At 42.0% G+C, this 21,745-nt stretch overlaps 7 protein-coding genes across 7 annotated transcripts; 4 read left to right on the top strand and 3 right to left on the bottom strand.

The window, feature by feature from the left end:
• Positions 1-6: 6 nt before the first annotated feature.
• F4817DRAFT_313179 (protein phosphatases PP1 regulatory subunit sds22) lies at positions 7-1,289 on the bottom strand (the record flags this gene model as incomplete). Its single annotated transcript, XM_049300214.1, has 3 exons — positions 7-26; positions 84-962; positions 1,037-1,289. The coding sequence occupies 3 exons, from the start codon at positions 1,287-1,289 to the stop codon at positions 7-9; spliced, it is 1,152 nt and encodes a 383-aa protein (XP_049161613.1).
• An 833-nt stretch (positions 1,290-2,122) lies between these two features.
• Positions 2,123-3,348, top strand: F4817DRAFT_356972 (Alpha/Beta hydrolase protein; the record flags this gene model as incomplete). The annotated part of the gene is made up of 3 exons (XM_049305864.1): positions 2,123-2,151; positions 2,245-2,555; positions 2,618-3,348. 3 exons carry the CDS (start codon positions 2,123-2,125, stop codon positions 3,346-3,348), a joined length of 1,071 nt encoding a protein of 356 aa, XP_049161612.1.
• Positions 3,349-6,720: 3,372 nt separating this feature from the next.
• F4817DRAFT_329020 (uncharacterized protein) lies at positions 6,721-9,363 on the top strand. Its single transcript, XM_049302219.1, has 2 exons — positions 6,721-7,663; positions 7,752-9,363. Exons 1-2 carry the CDS (start codon positions 7,433-7,435, stop codon positions 9,036-9,038), a joined length of 1,518 nt encoding a protein of 505 aa, XP_049161611.1. The 5' UTR covers positions 6,721-7,432; the 3' UTR covers positions 9,039-9,363.
• Positions 9,364-9,536: 173 nt separating this feature from the next.
• On the top strand, positions 9,537-10,500 carry F4817DRAFT_329018 (uncharacterized protein). Its single transcript, XM_049302218.1, has one exon. The coding sequence runs from the start codon at positions 9,736-9,738 to the stop codon at positions 9,973-9,975; it is 240 nt and encodes a 79-aa protein (XP_049161610.1). The 5' UTR covers positions 9,537-9,735; the 3' UTR covers positions 9,976-10,500.
• Positions 10,501-10,662: 162 nt separating this feature from the next.
• F4817DRAFT_329016 (mitochondrial-processing peptidase subunit beta) lies at positions 10,663-13,301 on the bottom strand. The gene is made up of 5 exons (XM_049302217.1): positions 12,831-13,301; positions 12,634-12,759; positions 12,502-12,579; positions 11,764-12,449; positions 10,663-11,711 (listed from the first exon to the last, which is right to left on the bottom strand). The coding sequence occupies exons 1-5, from the start codon at positions 12,984-12,986 to the stop codon at positions 11,324-11,326; spliced, it is 1,434 nt and encodes a 477-aa protein (XP_049161609.1). The 5' UTR covers positions 12,987-13,301; the 3' UTR covers positions 10,663-11,323.
• A 286-nt stretch (positions 13,302-13,587) lies between these two features.
• F4817DRAFT_356969 (glycoside hydrolase family 36 protein) lies at positions 13,588-16,428 on the top strand (the record flags this gene model as incomplete). The annotated part of the gene is made up of 5 exons (XM_049305863.1): positions 13,588-14,156; positions 14,230-14,428; positions 14,495-14,708; positions 14,771-16,159; positions 16,211-16,428. The coding sequence occupies 5 exons, from the start codon at positions 13,588-13,590 to the stop codon at positions 16,426-16,428; spliced, it is 2,589 nt and encodes an 862-aa protein (XP_049161608.1).
• A 114-nt stretch (positions 16,429-16,542) lies between these two features.
• On the bottom strand, positions 16,543-18,211 carry F4817DRAFT_329010 (NAD(P)-binding protein). Its single transcript, XM_049302216.1, has 4 exons — positions 17,892-18,211; positions 17,803-17,816; positions 17,536-17,727; positions 16,543-17,474 (listed from the first exon to the last, which is right to left on the bottom strand). Exons 1-4 carry the CDS (start codon positions 17,909-17,911, stop codon positions 16,693-16,695), a joined length of 1,008 nt encoding a protein of 335 aa, XP_049161607.1. The 5' UTR covers positions 17,912-18,211; the 3' UTR covers positions 16,543-16,692.
• Between the last annotated feature and the right edge of the window lie 3,534 nt (positions 18,212-21,745).

Here is a 21,745-nt window from a genome sequence, read left to right as displayed (position 1 = left end):
TCGCGGTTAAACCGCCTTCACAAAAGCTATTATCCCCAGTGTTAGCATTAGATCCTTTGTTTGTCTCTGCAATGAATACTCACTAGCATCAATCTGCTGGACTTGCGGTAGCGCCAGTCGCACTTTATTGCGATACAGAGCAGGCTGTTTCAGCTGCAAAGGATTTCCCTCAAAGTACACCGTTGTTAAATTCTCCTTGTCGGCCAACTCCCGCTCAACGTCTGCAAAGTCTGATATTTGGTTATAGCTTGCCCATACTTCTTCGATGTTCTTCAGATTGCTCATGCCTTTTAGGCTCTGGATTTTGTTATTCGAGATGTCGATGATGGTTAGATTAGGACTTCCGTCCAAACCATCAAGGCTTTCGAGGGCATTGTGCGAGATATACAACTCCTCCAACTGAGGGACTTCGCGCAGAGGAGAAAGGTCTTTGATTCTATTCGATTGGATGCTTAGGAGTCTTAATTTTGACAGGCCAGCCAGGCCTTTGAGTTCGGTAATTTTGTTCTTTGCTAGCCAGAGTTCCTCCAAATTCTTCAACGCATCGAGATTCTTGATCTCCCTTATCCTATTCGAGCCCAACTCAAGCTGTCGGAGTTTTGTTAAAGTCGATAGCCCGTCGATGGTACTAATCTTGTTGGATACGAAGAAGAGATCGGTGAGTTCTGTCAAGTGCTCGATGTGCTTGATGTGCTTGATCTTGTTGAAGCTGAGATCGAGGGTTGTGAGGTTAGTTAAGTCGTCTAAACCCCTGATGTGTGAAATGAGGTTGTCGTATAGGTCAAGCTCCTCCAGAGTGGGGCCTAAGTCGGAGAGCCCCTCGATGTGCTGGACGAGGTTTTGACGCAGGCATAGTCGTATGACCTTCTTAAATCGTTCCAGCCGGAGAGCAGAGATAGAAGAGATTCGTGAATGTATAAGACTAATATCATCCGTATCGGGATCTTCGTCGTCAAGGAGGTCTACACACAACGGTCAATAAAGGAGTTCCGCTGATAAAGGTGCTAATAGAAGATATGGTGTTAAATGAACTTACCCTCATCTGCACTTATTTCTTCTCCTGGAAGTACATTTTCATCGTCCGAATATTCGGGATCCGACAGAGCTTCAGGATTCTTAAACAGGGTGTTGCGTTCGACTCGCAGCTTGCCGTCCCAGCCTTTGCTGTCTCTTAAACCGGGGCTAGGATGGCCATCTCCCCGCTCGGAACGGGTCTCGTCTTCAACCACATCTATATGGTGGTCGGTGGGCGGCTTGTGATCCGCGTCGCCGTTTAATTGGCCAGGCATCTTGAAAGATTTGGTGGTAGTTTGTGAGGAGGGACGGAAGATGAAGAATCGCGGGCTCGGTGACGGACACGCTAAGAAAGAAGAAAGTTGTAGAATGTTTGGAGACATGACGGCGGAATTTGGTATGTAGAGTTACTGCGCTAGCGTATTTCGTAAAGTCGTTGTACCGTGGTATCGATCCACTGATATCGATTATGGAATCCAATGATGTTCTAGACTTTAGTTTAGTTAGTCCAGGTTAATGCTAAGAGCGGGGAATATTGGCCCCATTATGACATGTACCACGTGCAAGCACTGTACTGCAGGGTCCCTGATGACGACGATGTTTAGGATATTGTGCTAGTTGGGCTAGGTGTTGATAGATAGTGCTTCAGATGCCTAAGGTATACATACCTAAATGCTGTGCTACCGTATATTCAGCACGTAACCGAGATAACTTAAGCGTCAGATTACCTAAGGTAAGTACACATAAGTCGGTTGAAATGTGGAAAGAGCTGTGCTGGAAATACTTGGGGATTGATGGCGGGACGCTAGTCTTTTTTTATGGGACAGAATTATGGCATCCCCCTGACATCGTCATAAAGCTCGAGATTCTCCAACTTTAAACCTCCATATGCAAAAGTAAAATCCCATATGTTGAGAACAACGTATAACAATTCTCGATCGAGAATTCTTCCCTCTTTGTGCTCTCGTGCAGCTCAAGACACACCATTTTAATGTCGAGAAATGCATCATCATAACTTTACCATCCACTCGCATATTTCGCGCGCATAGCTTCACCCCGCATAAAAGACCTTCAGCCATTCAACCATGATCTCGAGTTCGCAATCACGATGTCCTTCTCAATTCGCCGTCTTTCCCGGTTCTCCATTCGGGGTATCCCAAACCTGGCCATTCTCCCGCCACGGCATTCCACGACACCCCGCATCGACAACTCATTTACATGCAGGAGAAGGTACCACGTTGAAGGTCTGGTGCTCGCTCCCGTAGTGTTCAGCGGCTTATTCGTTGCATTGTGGACCTGGAAGTGTTTGATGTTGGTCATTTTTCAGAATAAAATCATATACATGCCGGGCCTACCACCCAATGCGCGTTGGGAGAAGATCGAAGATCATGCCAATCGGTGTGCCGGCATTAAGTGGCGGGAAGAAAGAATCCGCGCAGCTGACGGGACAGATCTTGCTCTGTGTATTACGGACATGGAACTTGGTTCTGGTGCAACGTCTACGGTACCAAATGTTGCATTCTACATACTCTATTTACAGGGTCTGCATTGAATTTCTGCTTCTGTGGGGTAGAGATCGAGATCAGCTCACGATTAACGATAGGGAACGCCTCGTCCACCCCCCCTCGCTTACCCGACCTTTCCTCGATCCTCTGCATGCTAAAGAGACGTTCGTCACAATGGGATGATCGAAATATTCGATGCACAACTGCATGTCTTAGCTATAGGGGCTATTGGACTTCACGAGGCCGTCCTACCGAAAGGGGTCTCAATTTGGATACTGCCGCCGCTCTTAGCTGGATTTCTCAGCTGCATCGTAATTCTTACGGCGGAGAGAACCAAGAGTCGAGACCCTCGGCAAAGGTCGTCCTCTGGGGCCAAAGTATTGGCGCGGGTGTAGCTACCAACCTCGCAGCCGAGGCCATAATACCCGTAAACGTACATTTGGATTCCTTGATTCTCGAAACCCCATTCACGTCAATTCGTGCCATGTTAGAGGTTCTCTATCCGCAGAAGTGGTTGCCGTATCGGTACCTCTGGCCGTTTCTGCGGAACCACCTCGACAGCTGGAAGAACCTGGGGATTATATCACGGAAGTATGAAACTGGCAATTCTCCCCCGGAGGTATTCATTTTAGAAGCAGGGAAGGATGAGCTAGTTCCTAAAGAACTCAGTCAACAGCTCTATGATCGGTGTTTAGACGTACAACTACCTGTGACGAGGAAAGCTGTGAATGGGGCTTTCCATAACGACACGATGTTTCGAGCCGACGGTCGAAGGGCCGTGTCAGAATTCTTGTCGCACAGAATGTGTTCCGCGCGTGTTTATACTTAATTGGCCCATTTTGAGAATCCTATTTGCGGTCGGGCAGCTGGGCCATGACCTAGGGCCAACGTAGTAGTCGTTGATTGTCTACACATGCCTATACATAGCCCAAATCCGCCAGTTCTCAACTCGAAATTGAGAATGAATACCGGAGAACGACATACTCCGGAGTATCCAAGTTATTCATTGGTACGCGGGATATGCCTCATTGACCCCCCATGGTCCTCTTTTTCGTGATAGCGCGCCCCTTACTCCAAGACTTAAAGCATAGCATTGCATACATCAACCGCCAAACGAACCCTAAAATCAATATCACAATCCTTTCCCAATCTCCTTAATCCAATGGCTTTATTTGCTAGCGAATCAAATGTAGCGTAAAGGCTTTGGGCGGGGCCGATGGTTCAAATCCCGAGAACGGGACATATAAGTCAAGTAAATATAAATATATTAATATGCGATTAGTTGTCTGTGGCTTAATACAGCCAGTCATGTGAATAGTGCTTGCTAAGCCATACCGTACGTTTAATATATGTGCCTAGTTAGAAGTAGAGTTCCGTAGGCCTAGCTAAGATAGAAAATCCAAGGTTCCAAGCACGATAATTGCTCCTAGCTCTTGGGGAACTATAGTCACACAACCCCACAATGAAGATTATCTAGACGATAGCCTGTATTAGTTCAAGGTATTCGCCTAGGTCCTAGATGAGACGCTCGATACTTGCTCTATATATAAATATCACAACATCCGCTTGTTTCTTCACAACGCCTCGTTCACACTCATGCGTCCACCTCAAGTAGACTCATACGCCGCTTAATTCGAACAGCCTCTCAGAACATATAGTTGCAGTCGTAGATCAATCAAAATAGTAAATCAGAAATACAATGGACAACACACATCTGTTATTCTTGTCGACCAAGTGGATACGACAGGGCGGGCTTTAATAGAGAATTGATCTTGAAGGCAATTAGATGGGAAATTCTGGTGATGAGTGACGATCTATCTTGGTGCTTACTCGACAGCATCTTACTCCAGTATATTCCCCTTCCTCCTTAAGAAAACTGCCTATCTATTTTATCAGTAATATGAGACTTACCGTTACTACTGTCCCGGCGATGAAAATGGATGTAGGAAGGGTGACGGAAGTTGAAGTCCAGCCATGGCAACTTTAAGTACTTGTTAGGAAATAAGTGAGTTAGGGGTAGATTCAGGGGTAGATCTACTAGAATTAGGTACATAAGAGGCGCGCAGCGCCTTCGAAAGAGGATAGGTAGGCGTTAATAGTTCAATTCAACTATCCCGACATTTACTCTATGTATGACACCAATCAAGAGTTTTATCTAACAGTACTTACCGCGTCAGGAATATAGTTTAAGAATTGGATATGAAAAGTTCATTAAGAATCTCACGGTTTAGTGACTTACAAGTTATCGAATTAGCGTATTAAATTATTGGTTATATATTGTTCGGATAGCCATCCTTAGGTAATTTATGATCTTCAACATATAACTTTGGCCTACCCGGGCATATCATAATAATCCTATAATGAGTAGCAATATACTCTTTCGTAATATTATAACTACGCCAAGGATTGATTCTATTAGTGTTGTCATAGAGAGAGGGCTATTTAGTACGCTGTAAGCGACAGCGAGTAAGTGTCAGTTTAGACTACACCTTACTATCTACCTGCTAGCTATGGAATATGAAGTGCCCTCTGATTTATATAGAGGTAGGCGTTAAGGTATCTTTCAATATACTACATGCTTGGGCTATATACCAGCTAGTTACCTGTCACTCTGTGGGTGGTGTAACATACCAAGGGTGATCTCTGACAGTAAGATTCAACATTAACAGACCTTGGTAATTCAATGCGCTCTTACTTCACGTACTAAAGACTTAGAACCAACAATGCCATGGCGCATAGCATAACCCTAGGTTGTCTTTGAGATTATGCTCCAACACTTTCAAATTTGATACGTGTATAATATCGAAAGCGACATCATCATATATCATGACAAGCTTTAGAGGAAACATAATGACGTTGAGCCCGACATAGTAAAACAAGTTTAGCTGTACTCATAGAGAATGGTTGAAATAGATATGATATACTACCTACGTAAGCTGTTTAGCTTAGTTATTAACTATGAGAAACCGGAGATGACTCTGCCGAGTGGGGGATGACACGGATTGATGAAGAGGAGAAAAAAAGATGATTTCAAATTAAACATAACCCGTCCGTCTCATGTTATAAGGTACCTACTATATATGCGTGTGAGCTGGTCATTCACGTGCTCCTAAACCTGAAATAGCCAATATTTAGTAGTCACCGGATAAGGCATTATTTGGGCCGGGGTCACGAACGCGTCGTCCAGTTTACAACAACGTGGTACTACATAGATTTCAAGTAATCTCTCAGAATATGGTCTGTGCATGGGCATCGGGTGGATGCATAAAATGCAGCCGTTCCGCCCGTGCGAAGCCTATCTGTGGCGTTTCGACGTTTTCGTCGACCTACTTCGGTCTTGTATGTATTATAATTGAATGACAACAAGGAGAATACTAAACTATCCGGAGGCCAAGTTCCGTAATACCGATCTTTTACTTCACATGGGAATCGCTAGGTGGTTCGGACGAGGCTAAACCACGCAAGGAGCTACATCATCGTTTTATTTTAATTAATGAAGCTTGTGCTTGGGTCATATCCAACCGCAGACAAGCTTTCTTGGTCTACGTATGTTATATTGTCAAATGGTAGGAGAAGCCCACCACCGTTAGATGCTTAACGAGGTTGACGCAATCATGCTAGACGATGTCGAAACCCGCGGGAACCCGCTTTTACAGCTCCGGCTAATGAGCTCCGGGGACTTCGGGGGGTAGCTCCGTGAAATCCTTTTTTCAGACGCAGCTATCCGGCCTCGTGAGATTTTGTCACTCCGATCTTTTAGAGCTATCAACCTAGGTATAAGTCAAAAAGAGACCCCTACGAAGTAAAAATCCACCAGCGTCTAAACTGAGTACTACAAGGAAGAGTCTAAGAGGCGCCTAAGATAAATCTAGGCACGAAAACATTAATATGTTTCGCTTATCTGCTTACCCGGTAAATAGTGATCCTCTGTAATGAAATGTCACCTCAGTTAATAAAAATGATCGTCGTGATAACGTTAAAACCACGACTCAAGTGCCGTGAAGATCCCTGTCCCACCTACCAGATGAAGGGATTGTGCGTTACATAGATTGTACATGCATTTATACCCTCGTACAATATGAGGGAGCCCCCCACGACCATTGGCTCGTCGACCAATAACGCTTACGGATGTTTCCGTCGAGCATATTAAAGCATGTGCGATCGGTAGACCCTAGGACCTATGATTTATCATTCGACATAGAAACATCGCGAGCTAGCTTTCTCCCTCTGGCCATAAAGCTGACCTTCTCCGGTGTTCTGCTAGCAAAAGTGCTGATAATCATCCAGATTATTTTATAGTGTTATTAGCCACTTTTTCCCCTGTCTCGGGTACCTTTCATACCGTGGACCTGGGCGCCGCGTTGCATCAAGCTACGTGAAGAATACGTATATACATACATAGTCGTCTCTGCCAAGAAATACTTACGCAATCCGTATCGTTACCCTTGCCCGTGATATTTCGTCTATACGAAGTGTTTCCAAGATATCGACACACAGAAAGGGGAAGGTCGGCGGTTGGGCCAATGAGCATCTCGAAATGATATCCCCCTATCGACTCCTTCCCGTGCATGCAGCACGAGATATAAACATGTTACGTTGCTATTGACGATGTTATATATTCCTGTGGACCCGACACCCAAACATGACAGAGATCGTCAGGGAATAACTAGCCTGTATCTCGGATATCAACTGAGCTGGTCGCTAGGCAGTTGATTTGCACGGAAATTTCCCCGAAGCGTCGGGTAGCTTGTCAGCTGCGGTAGACTATCTATAATGGCCAGATTTGTCCTGCCATTTATTACTCCGTGGACGACCCGGGTTGTAGGGACTGTAACTTAGAAGCACATAACATACTTCTTGTCTAGACCTTCGGTGTTCAGTACAGCCTGGTGCTGTAGCGCCACTCGCACAACATGGGGAACATACTTTCCAGCAAACCGGCCATCAAGTCGCCGTTGACAATATCGTCAGACACAGTCGTCCCGCTACACCGGTTCGACGATACACCGATCAACAGAAAGGTTATTGTCGAGTTCACCATGCGATTTGATGACGTGTTGGATGCCGATAAGCTACGTCTATCGCTAGAGAAGCTTCTTAGCCGGAGTGACTGGCGTAAGCTAGGTGCAAGGCTGAGACTCACCGTATGCTCGCTATTCTTACTATGTCGTCTAAGCATAGGGTCTTCAACTTCCTAGAACAGATTCCAATAACTAAAAAATATACTTACAGGGTGATGGTAAACTTGAATATCACATTCCAACTTCCTTTAGCGAGAAAAGACCGGCATTCGCATATTCGCACATAGAACACAATGTTGAGATTGCCAGGCACCCAACCGGCTCTCGTCTACCTAGGGCTACCGCGAAACCTGCCGTCCTGAGTGACCCGGAGGAGTTTGCGCCTTTGTTGCGCCGATGGGGTGCTCCTCGACGACTCGGCGACTACTTGTACACTGACGCACCGCAGCTAAGCTTACACATTGTGTCCTTTACCGACGCGACGATCGTCTCGCTATCGTGGCCACACACGCTACTCGATGCGATGGGACGAAGGGAGCTTCTAGATGCTTGGATAGCCGTGCTTGAGGGTAGGGATGACGACGTGAAGCCGCTCTACGGCGTGTTGCAAGACCCGCTCGAATCGCTAGGAACAGATCCGCAAGAACCGTACGTTTTGGCTCACCGCCGCCTGGCCCCGATCCAAGCCTTAATTTTCGCCATATCCTATATCTGGACAACCTTATTTTGGTCGCGCGGCGAGGACACGCGGATGGTCTGTGTACCAGCTGCCCACGTACAGTCCCTGCATAAGGAAGCACTCGATTACCTCGCCTCGCAGACCGACGAGGACGAGAAGGTGAAACCGTTCGTCAGCGAAGGCGACGTGCTTTCGGGCTGGGTCACGCGCCTCGCCCTCCGACACCTCCAGCACACAGAACAGACGGTGTCCATCATGAACGCCTTCGGCATGCGCTCGGTACTCGCTAAGGACCTTCTTCCGCAGACACATGCTTACGTCGGCAACGCTGTTGCTGGCGTTTGGGCGTTCGTGTCGATGCGAGACCTATTCGCAAGGCCCTTGGGCTACGTCGCAGCTGCAGTGCGCCGATCCATTGCCGAACAAGGGACACGAGCGCAGGTGGAAGCACGCGCCGCTGTTGACCTTGCGGCCGGGAAGAGGGGCAAAACGGCCTTGTACGGCGACCCCGCGATGGTGCCCATGATGATTTCCAACTGGAATAAGGCCAAGTTTTTCGATACGGACTTCTCGGCCGCGGTAGTGCGTCCCGGCGCGGACCCGGAAAAGCGGGCCAACAAGATCGGACGTCCGTCGTACATCCAGCCCAACGGTCTTGTCAACGGCATGCCCACGCGCAACTCGTTTCCCATCGTTGGGAAGGATGCCGCCGGCAATTACTGGCTTTCCGGCACGCTGCAGAAGGGGCTTTGGAGACAGGTACAGGAGGAGATGGATGCCGAATATTACTACCTATCTGGTCAGTTCGTGAAGGCTTAAGGACTTAAAACTACGACGGGTATGAATCACGGTTATTAACGCGAGCTATCTAGCTGGTGCAGGTTAACCCCGAAGGGAATTCCTCTTATGTTTGTATATATGGATTCATTGTATGCTGTTATTGGTGATGTTATCGGGTCAACACTACAATGCAAATAATACTTCTATTACCGTGCGATATATTCTAATATAAAAGATCAATATGGTCTTACATCACGTCAAATTCTAGCTAAAGTTTCTGAATGAATATTTTGTCACGTAGGTACTTGTCTTGAATACTAGGTAGCTTTTACTGCCTAGGTGTACGGAGTTAAATTTGTCTCGGTAAATGTTCCAGTATAAAGTTTTTATTCCTGGCCAGTTTCGAGAGCGTATTGGCTACAGTGTGGCCATGGGACCCCTCAAAGTGAAGAGGTCCAAGTTGGAGAAGCTGAGCCTCCCCTCCTCTATGTGAAGCGAGCCAAGAGCTTTTTCACCAGGATATGATAGATCGACGCGGTGGGATTACCAAACTTGAAAAGCGGAGTACGAGCGAGAGTGAGGATCCACGGCTATGGAACTAATATATCTATTGGGAGAATTCTGCCTCATTAAGTGAAGTCTTGGCCAGCAGCATTGGCAATGTATCGTTAATTATATTAATCTACAACCACCAACAATAGATCACACCATATATTCCAGGGATCATCACGTTAAAATGCCCTTTCGTCTTGCTCCAATATTGACGGCTGCTGTTATATCCACCCCTTTAAGATTCCGTTTACTAGGAAATGTGATCTTCTATTTAACGGGAATACCTAGAGACTCTTTCCTAGCATTTAGAGTCAAATATTGCCACTTGATAGAATCTGAGCTACCTAGACTTATTCATTTCGTCAACGTCCACCTACTATTCTTTCCTATACCTATTATATTCACTTTGATAACTACCTCCTAGCTACTTAAAAGGTAGATTAGGAGGTATGTTTTAAAGCATCCATTCACATCCTTCCTTATGGCATTGATTCTTTAAGCTTCAGTGCCAAAATTGAAGCTAAACTATGACAGACCTTTCCCCAAACATAAAATAGGTTCTTTTATTGTCTAAACCATGTGACAACTCATCCTTGTATCATCCTCCATTAAGATAAGTAAGCAGAAACTTTGAGCATAATCATCCCTGACCCAGATTTAGCTGTCATATTGCTCAAAGACAAGGAGAGATTATATCCTATAAAAATCTAGGAATTACCTGTTCCTGAAGGTGTCTTACACCTGGGAACATCAGGGGATTCTTGAGCAAATGACTAACTGGGAACCCACGCCTCTCATCTCTCGTACGGTATCGGTTTAAGCCTGAGATAAGTTACAAAGACATCAATATGTCTCATTCGGCGCTTCAATGATGCCACTCATTGGCGTAATATCCCATCCTCGTTCTATCTGTGTTGAAAAGGGCTGATAGTTTAGCCTAGAGAAGGGCTAATTGATTATCGTTAATATATTTCCCTTTGAAAATAGTACTGAGTTGTATGAGTTTCTCTTTGAGTGACCGAAGATCACTTGTAAACCTAGTATTGCAGGCCGTCTATAAGTCATCGGAATGATGCTTCGATACGAGGACGGCCACAGGGAATATCTGGTACAGACGTGCTTTGACTAGACAGTTTAGCCATTTATAGTTGGCGATGCTGAAAAGCTACCTATACCTAGGTAGCGATGGGCGGTATAATAGGGAGTCTCAATGGATTAAGGGGTATTGACTCATACGTGGCAGTCGAAAGCACGAGTGACTCCATTGATCGAGGTAAATAGTACCGGCTCGATGTTCCCTGGCATAGGACGTTGGGATAGTGGGCTACGTATTCTATAGCGACCTGTATCTCATACTCCTGTGGAAAGAGTATATAAATCTCGGACATATAGCATCCATCGTACAGAACTCTGAAATTCCCGATCTGGTAGACGGCTAGACAACGAATCAATTTAGTAGAATTTTCACAGATGCTCCTCTATTTAAAGTTAGTGATTCGACTCTGAAGAGCCTTTGTATTCGCTATTTAAGCGAGCTAACTTGATCGTTAACATATCACATTAAACTCAATGACACCAGTCCTGGGTACCTAACCCATGCATTATAGGGACCGATGCAGAAAAGGTAACACAAACAAAATATCTTCTGGGCCGGTCGAGGGAATCTAACAGATGAGAAATCTTTATGGTATGGTACAATAAGTGCGTGATTATCTGATACACTCTATGACCGAGTCCCCCCCTTCAAGCCGCTGTCCCCAATCACTGTCCGCCTAAAAGTTTCGGCTCATGTCGTTCCTGATTCTCTGGTAGTCGAGAAGGCCCTCGATACTGCCGACGGCGCTGATGGCCACGTCTTGGTCCCATAATTTCCTCCGGGCGAAGTCCATTACGTCCTTCTCCGTGATGTGATCGATGACACGCTCGATCTCACCAGGGCTCTGGCGGCGGCCGGTTGTGACGAGTTGTCGGCCGACGTCTTCCGCAACGGCGGATGTGCTGTCGAGGGAAAGGAGAATTGAGGCCTTCAGTTGAGCCTTTGCTCGCTCGACCTCGGACTCAGTGACGTTGCTAGAAAGGCGGGACCATTCCCGAAGAGTGAAGTGAACCAGGTCGTCAATACGGGTGAGCTGGTCGGTCACTAGGTAGATACCCCATAGACTGGAACTGATTAGTACAAGATACAAGAAATGTAGAATACCGGAGAGCTTACCCCGTGTCGCTATAGCTCGTGGAGAAGCTCATGAAGCTGTTGGCTAGGTCATTGTGGTGAACGAAGGTGCTCAACTTGTTGCCTTGGTGAGGTGCGCTGCCCATGGCCTTGTCATAGTTGCCGATGATGGCCTGAGTAACTAGAGCAGTGAAGTAGTCGTCGTCGTTCCAGCTCACACCCTCAACAGCAAGAGCGATGTGGGCGGATGGGATGGTATCGTCTCGGATTCGAACCTCGGAACCAATGAAGTTAGGCTTTCGCTTGGAGAGGAGGTAGGCTTCGGTGTGAGGCGAAGAAGTAGGAAGGCTAGAGAAGTTCTTCTCGGCTAGCTCGACGAGCTTATCGTGAGGAATACCACCAGCACCGACGAGAACCATACGGTCAGCAGTATAGTTGGTCTTAATGTAGTTGGTTAACTCGGTTCGGGTAATATCACGGATGTTCTCTCGAGGTCCAAGGATAGTGCGGCCGAGAGGCTGGTGAGCGTAGGCAGTGGCGTGGAGGTGATCGAAGACAACTTCGTCGAGCTGCTTCTCAACTTCCTCTGATTCACGGAGAATGACATCACGTTCTCGCTCGATGGCGGAGGGCTCAAGTTTAGAATTCTGGAGGATATCGGCGAGGATGTCGACGCACTGAGGAACATCGGAGTTGAATGCTCTGGAGAAGTAGACGGTGTTCTCACGCTATTCATATGTCAGTCGGGAGTAATAATGTTGCCGGCTATATTTAACGCACCGAGGTATAAGCGTTAAGATGACCACCCATATTCTCAATCTCGAGCTCTAGTTGTTGCTGAGTTCTCTTCTGGGTACCCTATGGAAGCTATAAGTAATGCGTAATTTTGCCGAGGTATACGCCCGTAAATACCTTGAAGGCGAGATGTTCTAGGAAATGTGCGGTTCCATTTGTCTCGTCCGTCTCGGCCCTCGAACCGGCATCGATCCATACTCCCACCGTCGAAGTCTGCGCCCAAGGGGAGTATTCGGTCGCGATCTTTCGGTTTACCGTCAGATACAAGTTTAAGAAGCATTGACTAGCCCAATTGGCCGCTGGGGGTAGCTTACCGTCAGACCATTTTTCAATGTTGTGGTCTGGGTCTTCGCGCCAACGGGAGACGTCACCGGAGTTGCAAAACCTCTTCGTAATGGTCGTATGGCAGAATTCGCGGCACGGCTGCGCATGCCCTGCGCGAGGTTGAAAGCGAGTCTCCTGGACGCCATTAGGGTGTTGCGTGCGGGAGGGTGGAATTACGGGGAGTGAGCGGTTTGATGTAAATCTTGGACGAACGGTTCGGTTTCGGTAATCGAAAGCTCAAATTTTGGGTTTGGCCTGAGGCGTCAAGTCAAAGGTGCATTGGGGCGGCTTGTGGGATTCACAGACGCAAGCCTCAAAATTTTAACTTTCTTCCCGCTAAATTCCGGTTAGCGTCAACGATCTGTGGCTAAGTAACTGTGACGAGAAATAATCAACTCTTGATTGGCCAAGTAGCTTTTATGGGTCGTTTATGGGTCTTGGGCTCATCTGTTGAACTTTCAAGACTTTCCCAAGAACTTAAGAGTTTCCACAATTTAATGTTGCAACTTGGCCGAGTTGTCCTTAAACCATAAGAATGTTTTATTCGATTCTTAATTCCTAATACCGCTGTTTTATTTGAATAATTACCTACTTGATCCTGCTTATAATAATCCGTACCATTCCCCTTACGTTGTTTAATAAAATGAAATAGTTATTTCACTTGTAATTATGTCTAAAGGTGAACGTGATATCGACTCCGAGTTCCACGCCGTCCGTGTCTCTGGACCGGACGCTCCCGCCGTCGGGATGGAACCAACCATATCAAGCTATCCACCTCTTGGACAGGTCACTCAGTTCAAAGACAACTCGTTCCAACTTCTTGCTCTGTTAGAAGTAGACAGTAGCTGTACAGAAGATCCTTGGGAGGTTGCCGTCTGGTACTCTTCTTCCGGTGCCGACTGGACGGAGAAGCCGTTATCGCCCATTTCCGTCAACGATTCTCCCTCCGCACTTCAAATTGTTAGAAATTCGCATGTTCGCCTGTACTTTGGAGCGCCGTTTATTGTATCATCATCCCTAAAATTTACTTTGAAGTTCCGCAATGGCCGTAATCAGCCTTGGAGGTGGTCTCGCAAAGTCTCAGGGATATACGATGGGATCGTTTTGATTAGCCCAACATCCCCAAATAATGGAATGGACACGAATCTCTCTAAAATAATTCATGGGCTTAACCCGGAGCTAACGGTCACGGGTGCGAAGAGTCAAACCCCCAATACCCAAATCTGGACTGTAAGCGCGAGTGTGAATCCGGCCGGCGATGATCGTTCTGCATATGCCGATGTGGAGCTCGGGACTCCGTGGGGTGGTGCTCTGCGGTAAGTCAGGATGTTTGTTTTTTTCAAACTAGTATAGACGTTAATTATTATTGCGGAACTGACCGAGTTGTAGGTATTTCGCTCTAGTTCGCCATGGGTCGCCGTGGTTAGGTCCTAGGCATGGCAGGAAGTCATTCAAATTGGACAAGGATGCCGTGATGTGCTCTTTTCTAAGTCATCAAGGAAAGCATCTTGTCCTACTAGGAGTTAGTGGAGTTGGCAACGTAGCCACGCTCTTCCGCAGCTCGGATACAGGTTCTGTAAGATTACATGTAAGTAAGAGCTCAAACCCACAAACCAATTCGTTCCACGATAGTCATCTCATGCTTGATTCGTAGATACGCAGCGACAACGAAGCTCAATCAACCGGTCTAGTTTTGGCTTCTGTTGGCGATGATTTCGAGAGTGCGGTAGCAGCCGTCATGTACCACGCTCGAGCCGTTATGGCCGCCACGGGTAATAGCAGGGATGAGTTTACTAAGGAAATCCAGAGTTTGACTAATGACATCAAGCCTGAATGGTACGAAAATTGGTATGATGGATTGGGTTATTGTAAGCAATCTGCCCACCTGAATTTTCTCGATGAGTCTAACTTAGCCCTGCTGTTTGAATAGGTACCTGGAATGCTCTGGGTCAACATCTAACAGACGAGAAAATAATACGTGCCGTTGGAGCACTAGCAAAGGACCACATCAATATCAGCAGTCTCATCATAGATGATAACTGGCAAGATATTGATTACCAGGGCCAGGATCAATACCAACATGGTTGGAAGGGTTTCGAAGCTGAACCAAACGCATTCCCGAATGGACTCAAAGACACAGTATCTCTCATCCGCTCAAAGCATCCAAGTATCCAACACGTCGCCGTCTGGCATGCTTTGCTTGGTTACTGGGGAGGGATTTCAAGCACTGGTGACCTCGCCCAGACTTATAAGACAGTACAAATTGATCGCGCTGATTCTAACCTCAACGGTCCTATGACTGTTATCGCAAAAGAAGATGTTGGGAAATTTTATAACGACTTTTATCGCTTCTTATCAGACTGTGGGATCGATGGTGTCAAAACGGATGTGCAGTACATGATAGACACCTGGGTCTCAGCTAAACACCGTCGAGAACTTACCGAGGCGTACCTTGATAGCTGGATAATATCGGCCTTGAGGTATTTCAGCATTAAAGCCATATCGTGTATGTCGCAAGCGCCGCAACTCTTATTCCTTCAGCAACTGCCGCAAAACAGACCAGCTATGCTCGCGCGTAACTCTGACGACTTTTATCCCGATATCCCAGAGTCACATCCGTGGCATCTCTTCGCGAACGCCCACAACGCCTTGCTTACCCAGCATCTAAACATCTTACCAGATTGGGATATGTTTCAGACCGATCATGAGTTTGCTGGTTTCCACGCTGCTGCGCGGTGTCTCAGTGGTGGGCCGATCTATATAACCGATACCCCTGGAAGACACAATATCGATCTCATTGCTGAGATGACAGGACCAACGCCTCGAGGTAAGACCGTTATTTTCAGACCCAGCGTAGTAGGTAGAAGCATCGACGCGTATACTAGTTACGATGAGCCTGCAATCCTCAAAATTGGCAGTTACCACGGCCGAGCTGTAACTGGGACACCGTTACTAGGCGTCTTCAACATATCGCGACGGGCGGTGGGGGAGCTCATCCCTCTCTCGCGTTTCCCGGGTGTGTCCGCGTCGAATTTATACGTCGTGCGTGCCCACCACAGCGGTCTCGTAACATCCGTCGTAGAACCCGGCTCTGCTGCTGCTATCCTCGCGGTATCGTTAGATGTCCGGGACTACGAAATTTTTACCGCCTTCCCCATAACACGGTTTGACAGCGAGACGAACGGTAGGATATACGTCGCAAATCTAGGCCTCATCGGGAAGATGACGGGCGCTGCCGCTATCACCACAAACGAGTCTGAGCTCCTGCATACCGGTAGGGTACTCTTGGATACACGGCTCAAAGCCTTGGGGATTCTTGGTAAGTCCCTGTTACTGCTAGTGACTCAATTGTTATACTAACTAGTCGAAGGGGTGTATATCTCAAGTCTCCCTGACATGTCGATCGAACGGGATTTCATGGTTACTATTCAAGGACAACCAATTCCGCCTCACACTGTTACTGTTAATAAGACCGACAGCCATGTATTGGAAATTGATATTGAAACGGCGTGGAATGAGATGGGCCTAACAGCTGGTTGGAGCAACGAGGTCGAAGTCAAGGTGTACTTCGATATTGAACATCCCTGATTACAGGCTCGTGAGTATATGAAATGTTTTACAGGGATGTCTATCTTTGATGTATTTGGGCATATGACCGTTATGATAATGAATGGAACGTACAAGGTGGAAACAGGTTGGATCACTATATTTAGTCGTTAATTAAGAAATTGGAGCATTGTATTAAGTTACATCAGTGTCGCCTGCTATTACTACGAGATTACCGTGGAATTCTCTGCTAACAAATTTTATAGAGAATCGGCATCGGGTAATATCTCTTCCAGATCAACTTAATCAAGCCTTGCCCAACCTCTTCGCCTCAAGAGCCACACTTGACGGGATATCATCCTTCAGGGACGGACCCTTAGGCGTCCAGCCGAAATACTTCCTCGCCCTAGCGGCGACAGCCTTGGAATTGGCCCCGAAGAAGGGGAAGTCGACCTCCTTCGTAGCGGGCTCGGGAATAAGACCCTGCTTCGCGGCCTCTTCGGCGACCCACCTAGCTACGTCGCTCCACTTGTGCACGCCGTTCTCGAGGAAGAAGTACCCCTTGGGACCGAAGATCTCGGGATTGTTGGCCTTAGAAGGGTCCTGCGTAGCTTCTACGGCCTGCACGAAGAAGTCGCTCACGTCGTAGATGTGCAGGTTGTTCCACTCGGTTAGACCGGGGGGGTGGATTGGTGCATAACCGTTCTTTAGCGTGTACTCGATGAGCATGGGTACTTGGATGCTGCGCTGGTTGACAGGACCGCGGCCCTGGCCGTAGATGGTGGGTGGTCCGACGATTAGGGTCTTGACCCCGGGGGAGTCGTTTGCTGCCAGCACGATCTTGTCGACGTCCCTGTGGAGCGCGGTGTCAGGGATTGAGAGGATGCGGTCGATGTCGTCGATGTCGTGGTATTTCTGCTCCGGCAGCGGCGGTTGGCCATAGCGCTTGTTGTCTACGTCGTACCAAGTTAGGATGCCGGTTCCGCAGAGATGGATCCAGTAGCCGGGCTTCTCGGCTGTGTGGCCCGCCGCGAGACCCTTAGCAATGGCTTTTGCAGAAGGAACATTGTCGGCCGATTCGGCAGTGTCTGGATGGCGTTAAGTTATTTGCTCTTCTCTTTTGAGTCTTGGATTGGAATAGTAACGTACGGACGACGATATCTGCTGCGGCAGCCTCCTTCTCGATCACCTCGGCGTCGTCTAGAGTGCCGTAGACGATACGGGCCTTGGGGTAAGCAGCGGCGACGGGCTTGGCTCGCTCCTCGTTTCGTACAAGTAGTGTATACTCATAATCCGGGTGGACTTTGTTCAGCTGGTAGAGGACATCACCACCAATGTAGCCTATTTGTTAAGAGCATTCAGTATTCATATCGACCCGATGAAATATTGTTTATAGCTGGGCTGTCAAGTTCATACCAGTCGCACCGGTGCTATTAGATGTATTAGCTTATAGGCACTCCAAGTTATTCTGTTTCTGCCTAAGTCTTCGTTAGCCCTTTACTTACAGGAAGATCTTGGGAGCCATTTTCGTGAGTCTCAAGTTTATTAGTCGTGATGTCTTAGATAGTGGCTGTTTAAGTGGTTGGTTCACTAAGCGGGGTTGAAGGTTGGATATGTTGGATATTCACGGCAATATCTTTTAATTCTCTCCAACTTTATAGTACCTAGTTAAAGCAAAGAAGGTTCTGGGTTTTATATTTCATAGGTATCTACCTTATAGTTAAGTTACTAGGTTAATGCATCCGAGGAGACTGGAGTTTCTATATGAACCCCGAGAACTTGACTTATGGTACTCATTACGCACATGCATGACATTCTACTGATGGAGAACAGATGGAGAACAGATGGAAGTCGCGCGTCAACCTTCGAATCCAATTAGAAATATGATTTGTTACGCCATCCGGGTGATCTTGATGGCACCATCCACTTTTTCCCCCACTCTTGAAGCAGTTCGTGCAGTTCGTGCAGTTCGTGCTGTTCGTGGGAGGAGCTACGTTTGTATTATGCAAGTATTTGATGCAAGTGCTACAAAGGTTGGGGCCAAAAGTTTCGCACATCTAAGCTTGGCAAAGCCACGTGCGAATAAAAAAGAGGTTGTACGGTCTTATTTAAGCTATAGTGGCTAATATCGCTATAAATATAGTGGTAAGCCACCTAAACTTAGTGAACGAGCCACTATCCGACCTTCAGCTTAGCGTGTGGCTAATACAGTACCAATAAGTCGAAAAACGTATAAAATACGATGCCAAGATTTAAACATGTGCGGAACTTTTGGCCCCAACCTTCGTACACTACGTCCCCATTGAAATGAAATCTTAATTCCGTTTGCTGGGACCTTTTAGCGCCATCAAGTCCATCAAGTCGGCAGCATTCGCTTGTCAAAAGGACTACGGTTGACCAAGGCGGTGACTGTGCTAAAACCTCAAAAATGTTAATACACCTACCCCCCTTAAAATATAAACCTTAAAATAATTATATTATGTTTATACAAAATTTAAAAAATTAATTAAAAGTTTTATAATAGGAATAGCTAATTTAATATATTTATAAAAAAGTAAATTAAAAATTTTTATAATTATTTTAAAATATTTAAATGGTTATATAAACTTTTTTATTTATATAAATATTTTTAAATTAATATTTATATTATTTTTAATTATATTAAAAGAAGTAATTTTATATAATAAATTTTTTTATTTTATTAAGTTATTACTTGGTATTTTTATATATATATTATAATATTAAAAAGTAGTTATTTTATTTAAAAATATATAAGGTTTATAATATTAATTTTGGTATTATTTAAAAAATATTAAAATTTATTAATTTTACCGAAAGTTTTTTTTTATTAAAATAATTTATTTTAATTTTAATTAATTATTAAATTGCTTATACAATTTTAATTTTTATTATTTTAAATAATAATAAAAGGTTAAATTTTAAGTTTTATTACAATATAATTAAAAAGATTTACGAAATTAATTTAATAAATAACCGTAAATTAATTAAATTTATTATTAATAAAATTAAAATATATTTATATTTTGTTAATTTTTATAAAATATTATTTTATAATAATCTTAAAATTGTTATTATTAAATTAATCCAAATCGTAACCGGATAAATTATAAAATTATTAATTAATATTATATATAAAAATTGTTACGAATTAATTAATTTTTTATTTAAAAAATTTTTAATTTAATTATATTTTTATAAAAAAAAATAGTTATTTATAAAAGTAATATTAAAAAAAATAATAAAGTAAGTTAATTTATTTAATATTAATTATAATTAATTTTATATAATTATAATAATTAAGAATAAATTTATAATTAAATAAAAAAATATTAATAATAAAAATTATTACTTTAATTTATATTTAAATAAAGTAGTAATAAATATAATTAAATTATAATAAAATTTAAATATTACTAATAATAAAAGGCTTAAAATAATTAAGAAAAAGTTTGCAAAAAAAAAAGCAAGATTTTTAAAAACTGTTAAAATTAAACCTTAACAAATATAAATTAAAATTAAATAAAATAATAAACAATAAGATTAAAAGGTTAAAAAAAAAAAAGGAAAAATAAAGTATAATAATATTAAAGTTAAGTAATAAAATTAAAAGGTTAAAAAGGAGGAAAAAAAGATAAAAAATAATAATATTAAAAATAAATTTAATTTAATTAAGTTAAAAAACATTAAAGTAAAATTCGAAAAAGTTAATATTAATTTAAATGTAGTTATTTTATTATATATAACCAGGTTAAAAATTTATAAACGGTTTTATAATAATTTTTTAAATAAGATTTTATTACTATTATTATTATAATTTATTATAATAATTAAATTTTTATTATTTAAAGTTTATTTTTAATTTTGTTATTTATTTTTATTTTTTCTAAATTTTTTAAACTAATATTAATTTTCCTTAATAATATTTCGAAATAATTTTAATTATAATTAATAAGAAGTAATTTTAATATCTTAAACTTAATTTTTTATAAATTATATTTTATTAGTTTTTTTTATAAGTAATAATATTAATTTAAATAAAATAAATTTTTATTTTAATTATTTATTTTTTTAAAAATATTATTTATATATATTAAAATATTATTACAAATTATTAAATTATATTTTAAAAGATAAACGTTAAAATTTATTTAGTTTAAATTAATTAAACGTTATAATTTAATTTATTTTTTATAATTTAATAAGATTTAATAATTTTCGGCCAATTTGGGATTAAATATATTATATAAAATTTAAAGTTTATTAAAAATAATATAAAGTTTATTTTTTTATTTATATATATAATATAAGTTTTAAATTTGTATAAATTTAACAAATTTAAAATAAATTAAAAGTATATATATATATAATAAAGTTATTTTATTAGTAATATATTTGCGTATTTAAAGATTTTTATGTTATAATTAACCAAAATATTTTTAATAATAATATAATTAGTATTAAATAAATTAATTAAAACTTGTATAAAAGTATATTATTTTTTAAAAGATTATACAACTATTATAAAGTTGTAATTACCAATTTTTAATATGTTAATTAATTATACTTTTTTTAAAAAAAAAGTAGTTATAAAAATAAAAAAGTTTAGTTAAAATAGTGTTAATATTAATTTAATTTTTTTTTCGGGAAGTAAAGTAAATATTGTCGGTAAAGGTATAAAAATTTTCCGTTAAAGTTTTAAAATGCGTTAATTATTTTAAATTGGTATTAATTAAATTAGGTTTACGTTAATAAAATATAAAACGATGCGAAAAACGTATAGTTTTAATATTTTATAATAAGTAATAATAAAATGCAATTATAATTAATAATTTATTACTTTTATTTAAACGAATAATAAAAAGTGTGTAATTAAATTGGTTAATAATTTAAATATATTATATAAATATTAAATAAGTTATATAAATTAATATATTATAATAAAATTAAGGGATATATTAAAAGTATGCGTTAATAATTGCGTAAATTTTAATATTATATATTTTTAATTTGTAATAAGTATTTATAAATTAAATATAATTTAAATTTAGTATTATTTAATTATTATAACGTTATTAAACTTTTTTACGGCGTTATGTAATTTTGTTTGTATGAAATTTAATATAGATTTTAAAAAAAATATGTTAAAAAATATTAAGTTATTATTATTAAATATATATATATAATATTTAATAACCTATTTTTTTTATAATATTTTATATATATTATTTATTTTTAAAGAAGTTATATAATTTGTTTATATATAATTTTAATTTATTTTGGTTAAATTGTTAAAAAATTGCTAAAAATTTATAAATATTTATAATATTTTAATATAAAA

The sequence above is a fragment of the Daldinia loculata genome (genome assembly GCF_022478755.1).
Source record: "Daldinia loculata strain CBS 113971 unplaced genomic scaffold F4817scaffold_9, whole genome shotgun sequence".
Lineage (NCBI taxonomy): Eukaryota > Fungi > Ascomycota > Sordariomycetes > Xylariales > Hypoxylaceae > Daldinia > Daldinia loculata.
This window is presented reverse-complemented; position numbering and strand designations above follow the sequence as displayed.